Genomic DNA, 16713 nt, shown 5'->3' on the forward strand with positions numbered 1-16713 from the left:
ATTTGCCTTGGCGATGTTGGAGAGCCACCTCCCTCTCCCACAGGCCCCTTCTCAGGCTCCCTGCAGCTTGTCTCCACTCAGCTGGCTGGAGAGTTAGGACCCTCATCCGAGGCAGCCTCTGCTGCCAGATAGGGGCAGATGGCTCTCTCATCTGTCCAGGGGTCCAAATTTGCAGAGGGACTGACTCGGCACCTTCCTTTGTCTGGTCCATGGTGTCAGAGGATTGACCCACACCCAGCACTGACCATCCTGCTGGGAAAATCATTCACCTTGGACTTGAAAAAAAATCCCTCAGTAAAAAATGAGCTTCCTCAGCATATCACTAAGCTGACCCCGATCCCCTCGACTCCCCCTACCTCTGATGACTCATGTTCCTACAGGAATCAGAGAGGTAAGGGTGAGAAAGGTGGGCCTGGAGGCTGTCCTTCAAAATTCAGAGTGCCCCTTGGTAAAGGAATGGAGCATGAAGCTCCGTCCCTGACCTGGACCCAGCTACCCTGAGAGAGGGTCCCCTGGTGGGTAGGAGTAGGGGGGCATAGGAAATTCTGCCAAAGGCATCACTTATACCAAGCAGGGTGAGAAAAGACTCAGCATAGAGGGCATAGGTGCCAGTGTGCTTTGGCCGTATTAAGTCTGTGAGACCCAGGGGAGTAGGAGCCCCAGAGGAACCTCTAGGACCTCAGTAGGCTCTGCAAATCAGTAACATGAGGGTTTCTGAGAACCGAGGCTTGGGTGCTCAGCATCCAAGGGTGGCCAGCTCAGGAACTGCTCTTGCTCGGTCCATGCTGGCTGCTCTGCTGCTAGCGCCTAGCTCGTGCCCAATATGGGCTTAGGTAGAGGGCCTGGAGAAGATGGTGGCTGCATCCTTTTGGCCTGTGCAGAAGCATCATGGCCCTCGCAGGGTGGGATTTGGGTGCTACTGGCTTGAGGGCAGCATGCCCTCCGGCTTAAGCTTCGGGGCAGCTGGAGAGCTTGAAACTGGACAAACAGGGCCCAAGAACCATCACCACCTCCTGCCCCCAGTCAAGGGCTGGCCCTTTCCCATCTCTTCCCCATAGCCCTCTTCCCGTAATTCCTGTCTTCCTGGCCCAGTCCAGTTAGTCCGAAGGGTCGTCCTGTCTCTGACCCTCCTGAGGAGTCTGCCCTGGCACCCTAGCATCTAGGCCTGGCCCTCAGCTCTCCCCCCACCCCTCCTCTCTCCCTCTCCTTCTGCAATCCTCTCTGATCCTACCTCACCCCACCCCACACTCAGTTTTCTGCCTCTCTCTGGAGGAAAATAACCCTCTGACCTTCCCAGCTCTGCTGCTGCCTCTTCTCCTTCTGTTGCTTTGTTTGTTCTTCCTCTCTCCCCACCCCCTAATCCAGCTAATTTTCTGCCCTCCCCAGGTCTGATGACAGCGACTCCTCTATCTCGGAGGTCCTGAGGTACAGCGCTCGCGTTTGGTTTTCCTGTCTCTCTTCCTTCCTTTTTGTGTTTCTCTCCATCTCTCACGTCTCTCCTCTGCTTGCCCAGCCTCTGTCCCCTCCTTCCTCCCTCCCTCTGCATGCTGCCCGTGCTGTGTCTCCCTCGGATCCTGCATCCTCTTCCTCCCTCCTCCCCCCCCCCCCCCCCGAGTGACTGGTTCTCTGTAGCCCCTGTTCCCGCTGCCCCCACCCACAGAGGTGGTTCCTCCCTCTCAGGTTGGCTGAATGGCATCGGTTGAGCTCGAAAGCTTCTCGCTGCATTTGGGGTGGAAGGATTATGGGAGTGGGGTGGAGGGGGATGGCACGCTATTTTAGCTCCTGCTTTCTCTTCCCTTTAACTTGTACTCTGGAGGAGGTGGGAGGAAGTCCTTTTGCTATGGAACATGAGGCCTCCTCCCCCCAATATCGTCATGGGGCGGAGAGAGAGTGGACACAAACCTCCTGGCTTCTCTGCTGCAGCTCCTCCGGCATCCTGCACTAGCTCCTCATTGTGCCTGGGGCCACCCGTCGATGGGTGGCGCCAATAAAATGAATTATTTAGGCATTGCCTCTAAAAGGGAACTTTGGGGCAGAGCCTTCGACAAAGCAGCCTTGTAGAAGTGTCTTTCTCTCATCCCCCCTTAGGACTCTGGTCCTGCAGTCACTGACTCCATCAAAAAGCATTAAGATTAAGCACGGACTGTGTGCCAGGCTAGGTTGTGGGGAGATACAGTCATTGCTAGCATTTATATAGTACTTCATATAGCTTATTATTTGATTCTCACAACCCTGAGAGGTAGGTGCTGTTATTGTTCCCGTTTTACAGATGGGGAAACTGAGGCTCAGAGAGGTTAAGTGAGTTGGCCAGGGTTATCCACCTATTAAGTGTCTAGGGCTGGATTTGAAATCGCGTCTTTCTGATTTCAAGTCTGGCAGTCTATCCACGGCACCATCCTTCTGCCTCTAAGATACAAAGACAAAAGCAAAAACTCTCCCTGCCCTCAAGGGGCTTACATCAAGAGTCTCTGGGGAAGAAGTGTACTTGTACAGGTGTATACAAAATAGGGACAAAGTATCTTAGGGGAAGGAAGCATTAGCAGCTGGGGGATCAGGAAAGGCCTCACGTAGAAGGCAGTAGCTGAGCTGAGCCTTAGAACTAAGGCTTCTGAGAGATGGAAGGGACGAAGGAGGGCATTGTGGACACTCCAGTGCCAAAGGCATGGAGGTGGGAGGCAGAGGATCGCGCATGAGGCCCCGCAGGAAAGCCACTTTGACTGGACTGCCCCCTTCACATACAATAATGATAGCAAGTTTCTTCACTCATTCAAATTCAAACTTAGGATCACAATTCTTAGACCTGGAAGGGGCCCCAGACATCGCCTAGCCCAATCTTCTTATTTTACAAACTAGGAAAATGAGGCCCAGAGAGCTCAAATGATTTACCCATTCCCACAGGCATCTTTCAGATGGTACAAATGATAAATGATAGAGCCAGGATTTGAAACCCAGGCTCCCTAACTCTAAGGTAGAGTGTTCTTTGCGTTGCGTTGTTGCAATGTATCCAAGCACTAGGTGAGAACCTCTGGGAGCTGGGGAGAGAGCTCAGGTGAGGCCTTCTGCAGCGTCTTCTGCTGCGGGGTCCAGCCTTTATCCTTCTGCCTCCTTGGGTACAGGAAGGTGGAGCTTCCTACCAGGCTATCCGTTCTCAGATGGCCCATTTTCCAAATGATCTTCGGCAGTGCTGGCCCTCCTTCTCCATCCTTGCCCAGGCCCTGAGAGTAGAGCTGAGCCAAGGATGGCTCACAAGGATCAAGGTGACAACAAAAAGCAGGCAGTGATGAGCAGAGAGCAGAGGCACATTTTCAGTTGGCTGGATATCAAACTCTTCCACAGTCAGGAATAACTGGGGTTCAAAAAAAAAATCATTTTATTGGATCACCTGTGCCTTTACCCTTCTCCACTAGTGTGGGAAATTGAGAGGGTACAATACTGGGAATGCAGCAGCAGTCTGTGCAGAGATGACTGTCTGTTTGTTTTTTTGCTTTTTGGTGAGGCAGTCAGGATTAAGTGACTTGCCCAGGGTCACGCAGCTAGTAAGTGTCCGAGGTCAAATTTGAACTCAGGTCCTCCTGACTCCAAGAGCTCTATCCACTGCACCACCTACCTGCCCCTGAGATGACTTTCTATGAGGACAATGGGGAGTGACCTAGGGGCTGTGTATATGGCATTCCAGCTACATACACCATCTAGTCAACAGGAGCGCCTTAATGGGTGATCCCAAAAGGTGTGATCTGAAAGATACCCATGGGAATGAGCAAATCATTTGACCTCTCACTCTTTCTCTCATTCTCTCTTTCTTGTTCTCTCATTCTCTCATTCTTTTTGTCTCTGTCTCCTCTCGTTCTTTCTCTTTGATATTCTCTCTCATTCTTTCTCTGTCTCTTGCTCTCTTTAACTCTGTCTCTGTCTTTGTCTCTCTCCCTCTCTCCCTCCATTTCCTTATGAGTGTATATGTATACGTATACATATATACATGTATGTATGTATGTACATATACACACATACATATAGATGATTTCTGAGTTTAAGTCCCTGCATGGCACTGTTTGCCACAGCACTGTTATCTTCATTCTTCCATACTTTCATATGTGTGAGGATTTCCAAGTTAAGAGAGTACTAAAGTGAGCCTCCTAATGTATGTTTGGTCCACACTTGTGATTTCATTGATGGTATCCTGGAGTGTAAAACTCTCTCCATTGACATAGCGCTGAAGCTTGCCTGAGACACTGAGGCCAAGTTACCTAGCTAATTACGCGTCAGAGGTTAAGCCAACTGGAACCTGAATGCCAGTCATCCAGGCTCCAAGGCAGTTTCTCACTATGCTACACTGTCCCTCAGAACTATCTTTCTGATATATGACACTTCTACTGTTTTGAGAAACAAATCTTCATTCTTGGAATCACCTTCATTCAACAAGCATTTCTTGGGTACCTATAGTATTTAGCCAAGAAGTTAAAACTTTGAGATCCAGCAAATGCCTAATAAAATCAATCTCCTTTTCTTTTTTTTTCAATCTCTATTTCCTAGGGGATCTAAATAGGAAATAGCTTGGGTAATTAGGATTTATTATGCTTATGCTAGAGCCCCACCCTCTAATACCTAACCCACTTCATTCCATGTGAACTGAGATAAAACCTGAGATTTCTGAAAAGTGTTTGACATGTTGTGACAACTGATTGTACTGACCTAACAGAAGGAAGATGTGTATGTGTCTTCATGACGTGTGTGTGTGTGTGTATAATAGTTGTAGTAGTAGTAGTAGTAGCAGTAGTTATAGTAGTAGTAGTAGTAGTAATAGTACTTATAGTAGTAATAGCAATATTATAAAATATTGTAAATATTGTAGTAGTAAAGTTGCATAGCGTATCTAAGCCATTAAAAACTGAAGAAGGACCAGTTATTGAGAGTTAAATAGAAGAAGGGAAATGGTGACCTAGGCGGTTGTCAGACGATCTCTCTGTACTTCTAGAAATCAGACAAGCTGCTTTAATCAGGAAGGAACCGTTCTAGGAAAGAAGTCTAGTGCTTATGTTTCTAATTCTGTCTAGCTGCTATGTATTCTGTTCTGGTTTCTCTGTCTCAGTTTGTGTCTTATCTTATTGTCCCTATTAGGGCAGGCACCATGTATCTTCTATCAGACTGGGAGTTTCAGGAAGTCAAAGGCTACATGTCTCCTCCCTCTACCTCTTTCCTTAGTGTGCGGCCTGGGTTTAGGCCCACAGAAATTACTGTTGGAGGAACCAGCCTTTTATAGGACAGATCTTTTCCTCCTCCTTCTACCTTCCAAGTCCAACACACACACACACACACACACACACGCACACACACACACACACACACACATTTTGTCTGGAGTTCTTTTAGGAGACTGTCAATGATTTTCCCGTCCTCTTTCTCTCCCCTTCTTTCCTCCCTTGAGCTATAACTCTATCCGGTAGTTGCCTTTCTGCCAGGCTAATTTCTTTTCCTCTCTCTCCCTGGAAAGGGGAATGATCAACCCCATTGGCGGAGCCAAGAGCGCCCGGACTGCTCCCTTGCAGTGTGTCTCAGTAGCTGAGGGTCACACCAAGCCCATTCTTTGCCTGGATGCCACTGATGAGCTGCTCTTCACGGGATCAAAAGGTATGTGAGGTACAGACCAAAAGTGGGAGAAGACAGGGGCTTCTAGGAAGGCCTCTCCCAACTGTGTCACCAAGTTCCTTCTGCCTCGGCCGGCTGTTGAGAGCTGACCAAAGAGAACTGAATTAAGGGACCCTCCTTCATGGCCAAGTGTCTCCTTTCCCTTGCCCAATTGCAGTGCTTAATGCCTAAAACTCTTGCTAGCTTTTGCTAGTTTTGTGTTTGTTTCTGTCTCATGTCATATGTATGTGGACTGGGATGGCATATTCTTCAGCTCTGCTTAGCTCCTGGTGCCCAGGATCAGACCCTTCCTGTATACAGGGTGGTGGGAGGTCTTGTGCCTGGGGATGATTGGCTCAAACCCTGACAAATGTACCCTTGCCTACCCTGGGGTCTCTCCCCCTACAGACAGAAGCTGCAAGATGTGGAACCTGGTGACAGGGCAGGAGATTGCGGCTCTGAAGGGTCATCCCAACAATGTTGTTTCCATCAAGTACTGTGCCCACTTGGGTCTGGTGTTCTCTGTCTCCACGTCCTATATCAAGGTGTGGGACATCCGGGATTCTGCGAAGTGCATCCGCACTCTCACGTAGGTACCTCCCTGCCCTCACCCTAGACACTCTGAAGACTGCTCCTGATACTCCCAGAGCAATTATAAGTGCTCCTCAGCTCCGAAGGGCTCTCCACAATTCCTTCTGGGGGTCATGCGTGTAGAAACACTTAAAAGAGCTTAAATTGATTGGGCTTGGCTTACTGGTACAGGGAGCAGAGCATGCCCCTGCTGGCTGCCACAGTTCCCCGGGTCAAGGAACCCTCAATAGGTGAGGATCCAGGAGCAGGGCACTGTGTAGTTGGTGTTAGTTAGCACGACCCGTTGAAGTCACTAGAAGAGATGAGGTTTGTTCCATCAGCTTGCCTGTAAGCATCCTGCCTCCCTTAAGCACTGTAGCCTTGGGGAATGAAGGTTTAGGTGACAGATTGAACGTGCAGATCTGCCCTGGTATCTTATCCAAGAGTTGAGCAGGTCTTCATCCTAAGCCCATACTCGTCACCCACCCACACGCAGCATGAAAAGTGATTTCTATAGACATAGTCCCTGCCCTCCCACCATCCCCCCCTCCCCAGGCTTACACTCTGAGGTAGACCCCAGGGTATAGACAGAGATAAAGGATGTAAAGATGACAAACTAAAGCTAAGTCAGCTCTAGAAAGTACCTGCACCAAAAGTCCAGAGATGAGTGTGTTTTTGAGGGAGGGGAGATCTTTGGTCAAATAGAACGGCCCAGGGAAGGGGTCGCCTGTCAATCAAATTGGGCAGGCTTCCTAAAAGTGGGGGGATAGTAAGAGTCACTCACTAGAGTGAGACTGGGGGTGGCTTAATGGGCTGCAGCCAGGTCTAACTGTGCTCCCCATGGGCTGGGCCAGGTCCTCAGGTCAGGTGATCTCCGGAGACGCCTGCGCAAGCACCACCAATCGAACTGTCACAAGTGCTCAAGGGGAACACCAGATCAACCAGATCGCCCTCAACCCCACCGGCACCACTCTGTATGCTGCCTCTGGCAACTCAGTCCGCATCTGGGAACTCAACAGGTCAGGGGCAGTGATGGCTGGGGTGGGACCCGGGCTTGGAGATTCTGCTGGGTGGGTGGCGAGACCCCAGGAAGCGGCTGGGTCTAGGCCCGTTCCTTTTAGTCATTCTCTTCTGCTTTGGGACCTCAGCCTCTCCTGAGGAACCTGACCCCTTCCCAGTCATGTTGGGATATCTGAAGGTTAGTGTTTCCTAGTCTCCACCTGAGACTGGGTCAGAGCCATCCAGCTATGCTGCCTTGTTTGTCAGGCTGGTCCTCATGCCTGCTCCTTATTCACATCCCAGTCCAGCGGATTGCTTCTGCTCAGTGTTCCATTTGGGCACTCTTCTCCCCAAACAGGTTCCAGCCCATTGGGAAGCTGACTGGTCACATTGGTCCTGTGATGTGCTTGACAGTCAACCAGACTTCCAACCACCATGATCTTGTGGTGACCGGCTCCAAGGATCATTATGTAAAGGTACAAGCTACTCATATATTCCAGGGACTCAGTCAGTTAAGCAACATACATTTATTGAGCACCTACATGTAAGCCACCATGTTAAGTACTTTTACAAATAGTATCTCATTTGATCCTCACAATAACTCTGCAAGGTAGGTGTTATTATTATCTCTATTTTACAGTTGAGGAAACTGAGGCAAACAGGTTAAGTGACTTTCCCAGAGTCACACAGCTAGTAATCATCTGAGGCCAGATTTGAACTCAAGTCTTGTTGACTCCAGGCCCAGTGCTCTATCCATTGCATCACCAGCTCCCCCCCTCCAGCTGTTGCCTTCTAATCATGGAGAACAGCCAGTGCAAAGGCATAGAGAAAGGAGATGAAATATCATGTGAGAGGAACAGCGATTAGGCCAATATAGACCAGATCGTAGAGGGAGTGGTGGGGAGTAGAATACAGGAAGACTGGAAAAGGTAGGAAGGAGCCAGGTCATGAAGAGCTTTAATGCCAAACAGAGGACTTTCTCTTGGATCTTGGAGCCACTGGAGTTTGCTGAGGGCAGAGGTGGGGTAGCACGATCAGACTTATGTTAGGAAAATCACTTTGGCAGGAATGGGCAGGGAATGATCCCCAGAGAGAGGTCCTCAAATGAGGGTTGTGGTTCTATCAGAAGGGCGCTTATGCACAAGATGTTGCAGAGAAAGAAATGACAGATTTGCAACCTATTAGATGTATGGGGTAAGTGAGAGAGAGGAGCTGAGGATGATGTCAGAGTTGTAAACCCAGGTCACTGGGAGAATGGTCATGCCCTTGATCAGAAGATGGGAAGTTTTGGGGGAAAACAAGTGATTTGAGAGTAGAAGATAGTATAGACTTTAAATGGTTCGTCAAGGGGTCAAGATTTAGAAGAGAGGAGAGTGTAGACAGAGCCGGAGTGATACCCTGGGATGGTATTGGGTGATGGAGGGACTATAGGGCATGATGAGGACAAAGGGTAGATTTGGGAGGAATGAGGCAGAGGAAGAGATGGGAAGAGAAAAGATTATGATCAAATAAAAAATTCAGAATTCTTGAACACAAAAGTCAAAGACTTATGGGTAATGGCAAGATCAAGGTTATGACAAACGCTGCATGTCATTGAAGTGAAGTGAAGGGTGAAGTCATGAGGAACTGGGAATTTAGAGTATTTGAGAGTGCATCAACATATATGTTAAGTCTCTTAGAGTAAGGGAAGGAGTTGGGATGGAGAGAAAGACTTTTAGCCAAGCACCGAACTCTTTGAGAAAGGGAGGAGAGCATCATGGGACTTGGTAGATAACAGCTACCAGAATCTAGTTTGGATAATAAATTTGAATTGACTGAACCTCCAAAAAGGAAAGAAAGCTGTGTGGTGGCAGTCAAAGGAGAGTCTGGAAGTGGCAACAGAGAGTCAGTATTCCAACTCCCCCAGCACAACTTATGAGTTGGAGGGAGATTCTGTGAGTGGAAGTGTTGCCAGTGCTGGAAATGGTGACCAGAGATGTAGTTTCTTCTTAAGAAAAGACTCCCACAATGAGAGTTGTGCTTATAATTCCAGTAGATTATAATAATGGTAAGAACAGTAATAATACTGACCCAATCCATCACTTAACTCCCCTTCTACAAGTAGAAATCTGTCCATCAGTAGCACCTTGAACCTTGAGGTAGGTCACAGCAATCAAAATATGGCACTGGTTGATGAAAAAAGCCAGCTGGCATACCCTGCCAAGCTAAGAGAGACCGCAACCAAGAGGAGCACCAGTTTAGAGTATGAACTCATTTGCAGAACATTACAGAACAGGATGATGAAAGTTGAGGAGCAGTATCGCCACACTCAGTGGCAAGAAGCAGTTCCACGGAAAATGAGACTCAATGAGATGCAGCTAAGCCAGAGAATCCCAAGATCATTTGTAGATGAAATGAGGAAGATAACATGCAGGCATGAAATAAAACATCCACCAGCATTTCTATAGCCATCTATGGAGGTATAGATGTATTTTCTTCATAGGCTTCATATTCTCACCATAGTGGAACCCACCACATTTGGACATTAGTACCTATGCGAAGAAATGAAAATGGTGGTTAAGATGAAGTTGGGAAGTGCCCCCGAGTCTGACCAAAGACGTACAGAAGAAATCCATAATACAATTTTAAAAGCACACAGGAATCCATTTTCAGGATGTCTCAAAGAGGCAAAGAATAGAGGAGCTCATCGATGGTACTTTTACCAAACAAAAAGGTGACCAAGAATCCACCAACAGCTCCAATCCCCCCCCCCGCCTATTTTCTCTTCTCTGTAAAATCATTAGGCAAATAATCTATGCATACGTCAAGGGTAAAAGCATGAGGGAGGAAAGAGCAGCCTTCTACAAGCTGTTTTCTCCTAAGGATAACATGTTCAGTCACTGAAGAGACGGAGTAATATAGAGAACACAAGATTTTGCTGTGTCTATCAGGTGCTGATTGAAAAAAAATTGGAGGGGGCTCAGTAGAACGAAATGCAGCTTAAAAGTTCTAAAATAATTTGCCTCCCATACATAATGTAAAATTCTGACAGATGTCATCATAGAAACAATTCTGTTCTATGACCTGCTGAGCTTCAAGACATAAGCCAGGGATGGAGGTTTGTTTGCCGCCTCTGCCACGAGACAACCTGTGCAGAGTTCAAATAGGCTGATTGTTTGTTGATGGGAAGCTATTCCAAATGCTTCTACCTGTAGATATTGTAACACTTGCTTCATCATGCCCTGTAAACACTAAAAATCTCAACAAAATTCATAATCATTTGAAAGAGATGGGTATAACCATTCACAGTGGAAAAACAAAGTGGATGAAAAGCGTGTATCACCCAGAAGATAACATGCAGTTGTCAGGTGCTACAGATGGAAAATGAGTTGGATATAGAATTAAATAGGAGCCATTGAGGCTCGGTTACATTTGGTGAATTGTACAATGCTTTCAATGACCCCAAGCAACTCACAGTTGCCAAAGTGCCTCATAACCCAAGTATTCTTCCTCTGGTCCTTTATGGCTGAGAATCACGGAACACCATGATCTCAGAAGGATCAATTGCAAGTTGACCCAAAGAGCAATGGAATGATTGTATACATGGTGGTTTAAAGTAGAACATAACATAGTACCATTGATACAACCAACTAGCACTTACTATGTGCTAGGTATTGGAGGTACAAGTACAAAGAATGAAATTACCCTCGTTTACAAGTAGGTTGAAAGAAAGTAGATTGATCATTGTAGCAAATATGAGAAATAATAGACAACATTCTCCCAGCTGTTGTACTGGTATCCTGGAAATATTAAAGGAACAAGACCTGAGTTCAAATCTGGCCTCAGATCAAACACTTGACACTTACTAGCTGTGTGACCCTGGGCAAGTCACTTAACCCCAGTTGCCTAAAAAAAACAAACAAACAAACAAAAAAAGGAACAAGAAGGTGTGCCAGTGTTGCAATCTGCTGATGAGATCACCGATCCCTCTAAGAATTATTACAAGACCAACCAGACCGTGTTGGGGGCTTCTTTACTCTTCCTGGGAAGACCTGGGACCTTCTAGTAGGAAAAGGTCCTCATAGCAGCACCCAAGATCCAGTGTTAGCCTCACCTGGGGTTTTCTTCTTCTACACCATCCTGCTTTACCATTTTACTGCCAAAACTTCAGAAAGGCAGAGGGAGCTGCCTCTTTTGTGTCTCCTAATTATTTCTTCCAGTCCTTGCCTAGTCTGGCCTCAATTTCTCCTTAGCTCATCCTGAGGCACAGGTGAGGTCATTCAGAAAAGCTTTCCTAGTAAAAAAATAAAGAAAATATAAATATATATAATACAAAAAATATATAATATAAAATATATATAATAAAATAAAAGTAAGTCTATAACATATAAATATTAATGATATAAATAAAGTATAAATATAATATAAATAAAATTCAAAAAATGAAACATGTTCATAGAGTTCAAAATTGTCAAATCATGAGGCAGCAAGATCTTTCTGAAGGTGCCCCTAATCTGGTCCAACCCAACTTCTAGGGCTACTCATTGCAGGTCGTCACCCAGCCTCACCCAAACATCTGGACAGCTATTATACAGTCCCAGGAGCAAATCTAGAGTGCGGCCTTTCCAGATTCCTCTTGACATTCCAAGTTCTCACAGTTAATTCCTGGCCTCTTTCCTCCAATTTCTGGAACCAAGGCTTCTAACAACCATTGGTCCCCTCTACATTAGCAAAGATTCACCTAGATTGCAGCTAGGCGTCAGGAAGATCTGAGTCCAAAGTGTGTCCTGGGCAAGTCACTGTCTACCTCAGTTTCCTCATCTGTAAAATGGGGATAATAATAATAACACCTACTTCCAAGGGTTGTTGTGAGGATCAAATGAGATAATTATTTAAGAGCGCTTAGCACAGTACCTGGCACATAGTAATCGCTGTATAATCAGCTATTATAATTGTATGTGCCAAGCACTATGCTAATCACTTCACAAATATAATTTCCTTTGAGACCAGGAAGACCTGAGTTCAAGTCACATCTCTACCACCACCTGGCTGAATGACCCTGGAGGAGACATTTTATCTCTCGGGGTTCTAAGCCACAGGTGTCAAACACTCCCTCCAGTGCATTTACTCTCTAGTTAGGTCCAACTAGATTAAAATGGAATTGCGAAATATTTCACAAAATAAATAAAAATGCAATAGAACATAGATAATGTTAATATGTGGTTTTAATATTTGTGGCCCACCTCGTTTAGTGCCCCTGCTTCTATTTGAGTCTGTCACCCCAATCTCTGCAACTCTAGTAAGACACTATGTTACAGAGAAGGTGCCAACCTCCATTGGTAGAGGGAGCTTCCTCACCTAAGAGTTCCCTGTACTAATTAAATTATGGGTCCCGTCCCTATCCCTGTCTGTGAATGTATCATATCTCTCCACTGGATTGTAAGCTTCATGAGGGCAGGAATGCATCTTGAACTTCTTTTGCTTACCTATTTTTTTAAACTCTCCCCAGCATCTACCACAGAGGACTGTATACAATAGACTTTTAGTGATGGTTGAGATCAACTTAATAAAATTGCTCACATCTCCCCATCTGGGAGACTTCTTCTGTAATTCAGCAGTATACCTATATACTTCCCACCAGTGATTTGGGAGAGGGCATTTCTTTATACTCCTACCCTCACCTTGTCCTGTTCAGCAGCAAAAACATTCCCCCTTCACTCTTTTTCCTGGTTGCCCAAGAAGACATGGTAGGGTCTGGGGGAAGGGAGGGGGCAGGGAAGGCTATGGCATAGTCCAGTAAAAGATTTGAACCCAGGACCTAGAGGAAGAATCTGGCTTCCCTGGGCTCTTTGGAAGAAGGTGGCAAATCTCTCCCACACATGACCCCATGCACTTCAAGCCCTAAGACTGACCCTCCATCCTTCCCACCACCTGACTTATAGGTACTCGCTTCTCCTCAACAGATATTTGAGCTGGCAGAGAGTGTGATGGGTAACATCAGCCCCACCCACAACTTTGAGCCCCCGCACTATGACGGCATCGAGTGCCTAGCCATCCAGAGTGACATCCTGTTCAGCGGCTCCCGGGACAATGGCATTAAGAAGTGGGACCTGGAGCAGCAGGAGCTCATTCAGGTTGGGATAGGGAAGTGAGGGGAAGGATGAGCGTGCAGCTTATGAAGCCAGGAAAGCTGGTCAACAGCACCTCGGGCTTCCCCCTTCTGCATTCCCTTCTACCCCTCCCCCACCTTCCGCTGCCCAGTGTCATTTACTCTCATTCCCCAATACTGCTTGAGAAGGACCTGCTGTCAATCGTGCCTCAGCAGAGCTTGACAAGTTCTTCCTGGTCCCTCTTCCCAGGGCAGGCGCAGCTGAGGTCTGATCACTGTGGAATGATACTTGCTAAGCTAGGGCTCCCAGCAAGGGCCACTCCCCAGGGCCTCCAGCCACCAGTGGGGCAAGCTCTGAAGGGGGACAGGGTGCTTGTCCAAAAGGACAAGCAGAGTTCTGCTCCCTGGCTTTTGCCCATCTTTCTCAGCATCAGTGAGGCCTTATGTGATGACTGAATGGGATGAACAGTAGAAGAAGTTAGAGCTAAGGCTTGCCTCCCATCCCAAACTTGACCCCTTCCCTCCCCTCTTGCCCCATACTTCAGAAAAGTGCTAGTTCCCCTGGGCCCCTTGTCTGAAAAGCCTTTCAGACTCCATTGCCAGGGGAGCTAGTCCTTATGGTCCTTGGCTGCTTCCTGTCCTTCCGCAGCAAATCCCGAATGCCCACAAGGACTGGGTCTGCGCCCTAGCCTTTGTTCCTGGCCGACCCATGCTGCTGAGTGCTTGCCGAGGGGGCTTCATCAAGGTCTGGAATGTGGAAAACTTCACACCCATTGGAGAGATCAAAGGTCACGACAGCCCCATCAATGCCATCTGTACCAACTCCAAGCACATTTTTACCGCCTCCAGGTAAGCTTGGAGGACTCACAGCGCTGACCCTCCCAGAAATCTCTGCCCTCGCTTCCCGTTCAGTAGATTTCGCTATAACCAGGATAGGATAGAGAGGAGAAGAGAAGGAATCGGCGGGGTTCCTGGAAGGTCCGGTCATGGGCTTTGAATTCAGTAGGAGCTGGTGTAGCAGAGTCTCTCTACCCACCCAGTCAAAGAGGGAGGAGGGGTCTAGGAAAGGGGGCAGCCAGGACATGGGTGACAAGCCGAGCAGATGGAGAGCAGAGGGGAGAGGTGCTGTGTTCCTGCTCAGTTCTCTCTCGTCCCAGCCTCCTCTGGTCACCGCTGTTGTTATGAAGCGCAGGTCTTCCCATCTCCCCACCACCTCCCAGCTGCCATCCCCTGCCAAGAATAGGGCCTCCCAGGAAGGGTACTGCAGCTTCCGTCATACCTCTCACTCCCAGCCCAGGTCCATCCATCTATTTATCTCCCGGTCCTCCATGGAGGGGCCCTCCAGGCCACCTCATCCTTGGGGGAGGAGTTCTACTCTACTTGAATTGATCTTTTCTTCCTTCTTTTCCGACCACATTCCCTCTTCCTGTCTCTCTGTCTCTCTCTGTGTCTCTGTCTCTCAATGCATTTCTATCTCTCCCCCCACCCTACCCCTCTTTCCCTGTCGCAGTGACTGCCGGGTAAAGTTGTGGAGTTACGTCCCTGGACTCACCCCCTGCCTTCCACGCCGCGTCCTGGCTATAAAGGGCCGCGCCACTAGCCTGCCTTGACCCTCTTCTTCTCTCCCTCTCAGTCTTTTCTCTCCTTTCTTACTCTCCCCTTCTTCCCTCTTCCCTCTTTCTTTCTCCACTTCGATCCAAGCTGCTTCTTAACGGTATGAGATTTTTACTCCCCCATCTCCCCGACCCTCCCCATCATGCCTGATCTAGAGAGCAGTGCTATGTCTCTCCCTCCCCGCCCACCCCTCAAAAAGTCACACATTTCTATCCCCACACTCATTCCACTTCTGAGCATGAGCAACGGGGCAGGACGTCTAGGAGAGGGTCACAGACAGCAAAGGGGGGAAGGGGGTGAGCTGGCACAATTTTCAGCTGAGCAAAGATGGCCAGTCAAGATGGCCAATCCCTCTCACCCCAGAATCCCTCAGCCCCCACAGTTAGGATTTGTCCCCTGCTCCCCAAGCTGAACTTGGGGCTTTTGGAACCTGACCCTCAGCTCCCTTCAGGCCAGTTGTCTGGGACAACTTTGAGAGCTGACCTGTGCATCGCTCTTTGTCTCTTTCTCTCTCCCTCCCAGTGACCTGACAGTGAAATTCTGGAGCGGAAGGCGGCTACCAAGTGGCACATTTTAGGAGGAGAAGTCAGAGGGGGCACTCGGATTCCACATTTCTTCTAGCAGCCTGGACATCATCTAAAGAAAAGCCTCTTCAGATAATTGAGGCCCCACAGGTCCAGGCCAGATGATGCCGATGGCTCTGGGCGAGAGGGTTTGGGGATTCTGTCCCACTTCTCTCCTAGCCTTCCTAAGTGGAGAGTGTTCCCAAACCCATCTCTCAGTGGGGTGGGAGCCCCCTTGGGGGAAGGAGAGAGGGGAAGGACATTTAAGCTGTGAAGCCAAAGGGCGTTTTTGATCCCCACTTCTTCTCCTGAAGCTTCTCAGCTTCTTCCAGGTTTGGCCCCATTTTTCTTCCTGCTAAGTTGTCCCCTTCTCACCCCAACCTCAGGAGCTCTCCAGCTGGTCTGTGAGGAGATCTTGGGGAAATTTTTATTAGCTCCCCGCCTCCAGAAAGCCCCATGGTGGGGAGGGGATTCTGAGCCAGGCTGAGGGGAACCCCCAGCCCCAACCAGCCATATTTTAACTTGGAAATGACCTTGCTCCTCTTCCCCAGCCATCTGAACACTGTCTTTCAGATAGTTATCTTGCTTCTGATCCCCTCTTGCCCCTCTGGCACCCCATTCCTGCATCTGAGTCCTCAGCCTCCTCCCCCAAAAGGAAGGCGGTCAAAGGACAAAGAGCCCTTCCCTCTAGTGACCATGTAAATTGGGGATGGGCAGCTGCCAGGCCCTCCCCCTGAGCCTTCTCCCTGGGGCCACCACCATCCCATCCCTAGGACTCAGCCCTCCCCCTCCTGGGGTCTGGGCAGGCCCATCCTTCAGAAAGTTCCAGCTGAGGGGAGAGCCGCAGTCTCAGCCTGGTCATTTCATCTATTTAATTATTTATTTATTTATTTATTGCTGGCGCTTCCTGGATACCAACTTGAAGTTTCTTATGTATTCAATCCCCTGAGCTCTCCAGGGCCAGGGAATCCTGAGGAAGGGGAAGGGGGGTGGGCAAGGCAGGGGAAAGCATGGGGAGGGGGCAGAAAAGGTCCTCAAATGGGAAAGGGTGCTGGACAGCACCCTCGAGCCTCTGTTTCTGAGCCGTCCAACTCACCCTAGCCTTCAACGCATTCTGGGATCGATTGGGGAGTAATCCCTTTTGATTTTTTTCCCTCCTGTCCTTCCTGTCCTCACCTCTATCTCCACCATCACCCCCTTCCTAATTCCCCCAACTGCCACCCGATTCTGGGCTATCCTGGCTTTCCTCTCTGAGAG

General features: G+C 48.4%; 1 protein-coding gene across 3 annotated transcripts in view; it reads left to right on the forward strand.

The window, feature by feature from the left end:
* KIF21B (kinesin family member 21B) overlaps nucleotides 1–16450 on the forward strand; it is a 70912-nt gene extending 54462 nt beyond the window's left edge. Inside the window, exons 28-35 of one of the 3 annotated variants that reach the window (XM_027843426.1) lie at nucleotides 1387–1425; nucleotides 5489–5625; nucleotides 6031–6211; nucleotides 7047–7211; nucleotides 7550–7667; nucleotides 13134–13304; nucleotides 13929–14128; nucleotides 15416–16450. In XM_027843426.1, the coding sequence (XP_027699227.1) occupies nucleotides 1387–1425; nucleotides 5489–5625; nucleotides 6031–6211; nucleotides 7047–7211; nucleotides 7550–7667; nucleotides 13134–13304; nucleotides 13929–14128; nucleotides 15416–15470 (1066 nt within the window). In that variant the 3' untranslated portion in view covers nucleotides 15471–16450. The remainder of the gene's footprint in view (nucleotides 1–1386; nucleotides 1426–5488; nucleotides 5626–6030; nucleotides 6212–7046; nucleotides 7212–7549; nucleotides 7668–13133; nucleotides 13305–13928; nucleotides 14129–15415) is intronic. The other 2 variants (XM_027843427.1, XM_027843428.1) reach the window with 2 other exon arrangements.
* Nucleotides 16451–16713: the final 263 nt, after the last annotated feature.

This window comes from Vombatus ursinus, unplaced genomic scaffold (assembly GCF_900497805.2).
Source record: "Vombatus ursinus unplaced genomic scaffold, bare-nosed wombat genome assembly UNPS02014909.1, whole genome shotgun sequence".
NCBI lineage: Eukaryota > Metazoa > Chordata > Mammalia > Diprotodontia > Vombatidae > Vombatus > Vombatus ursinus.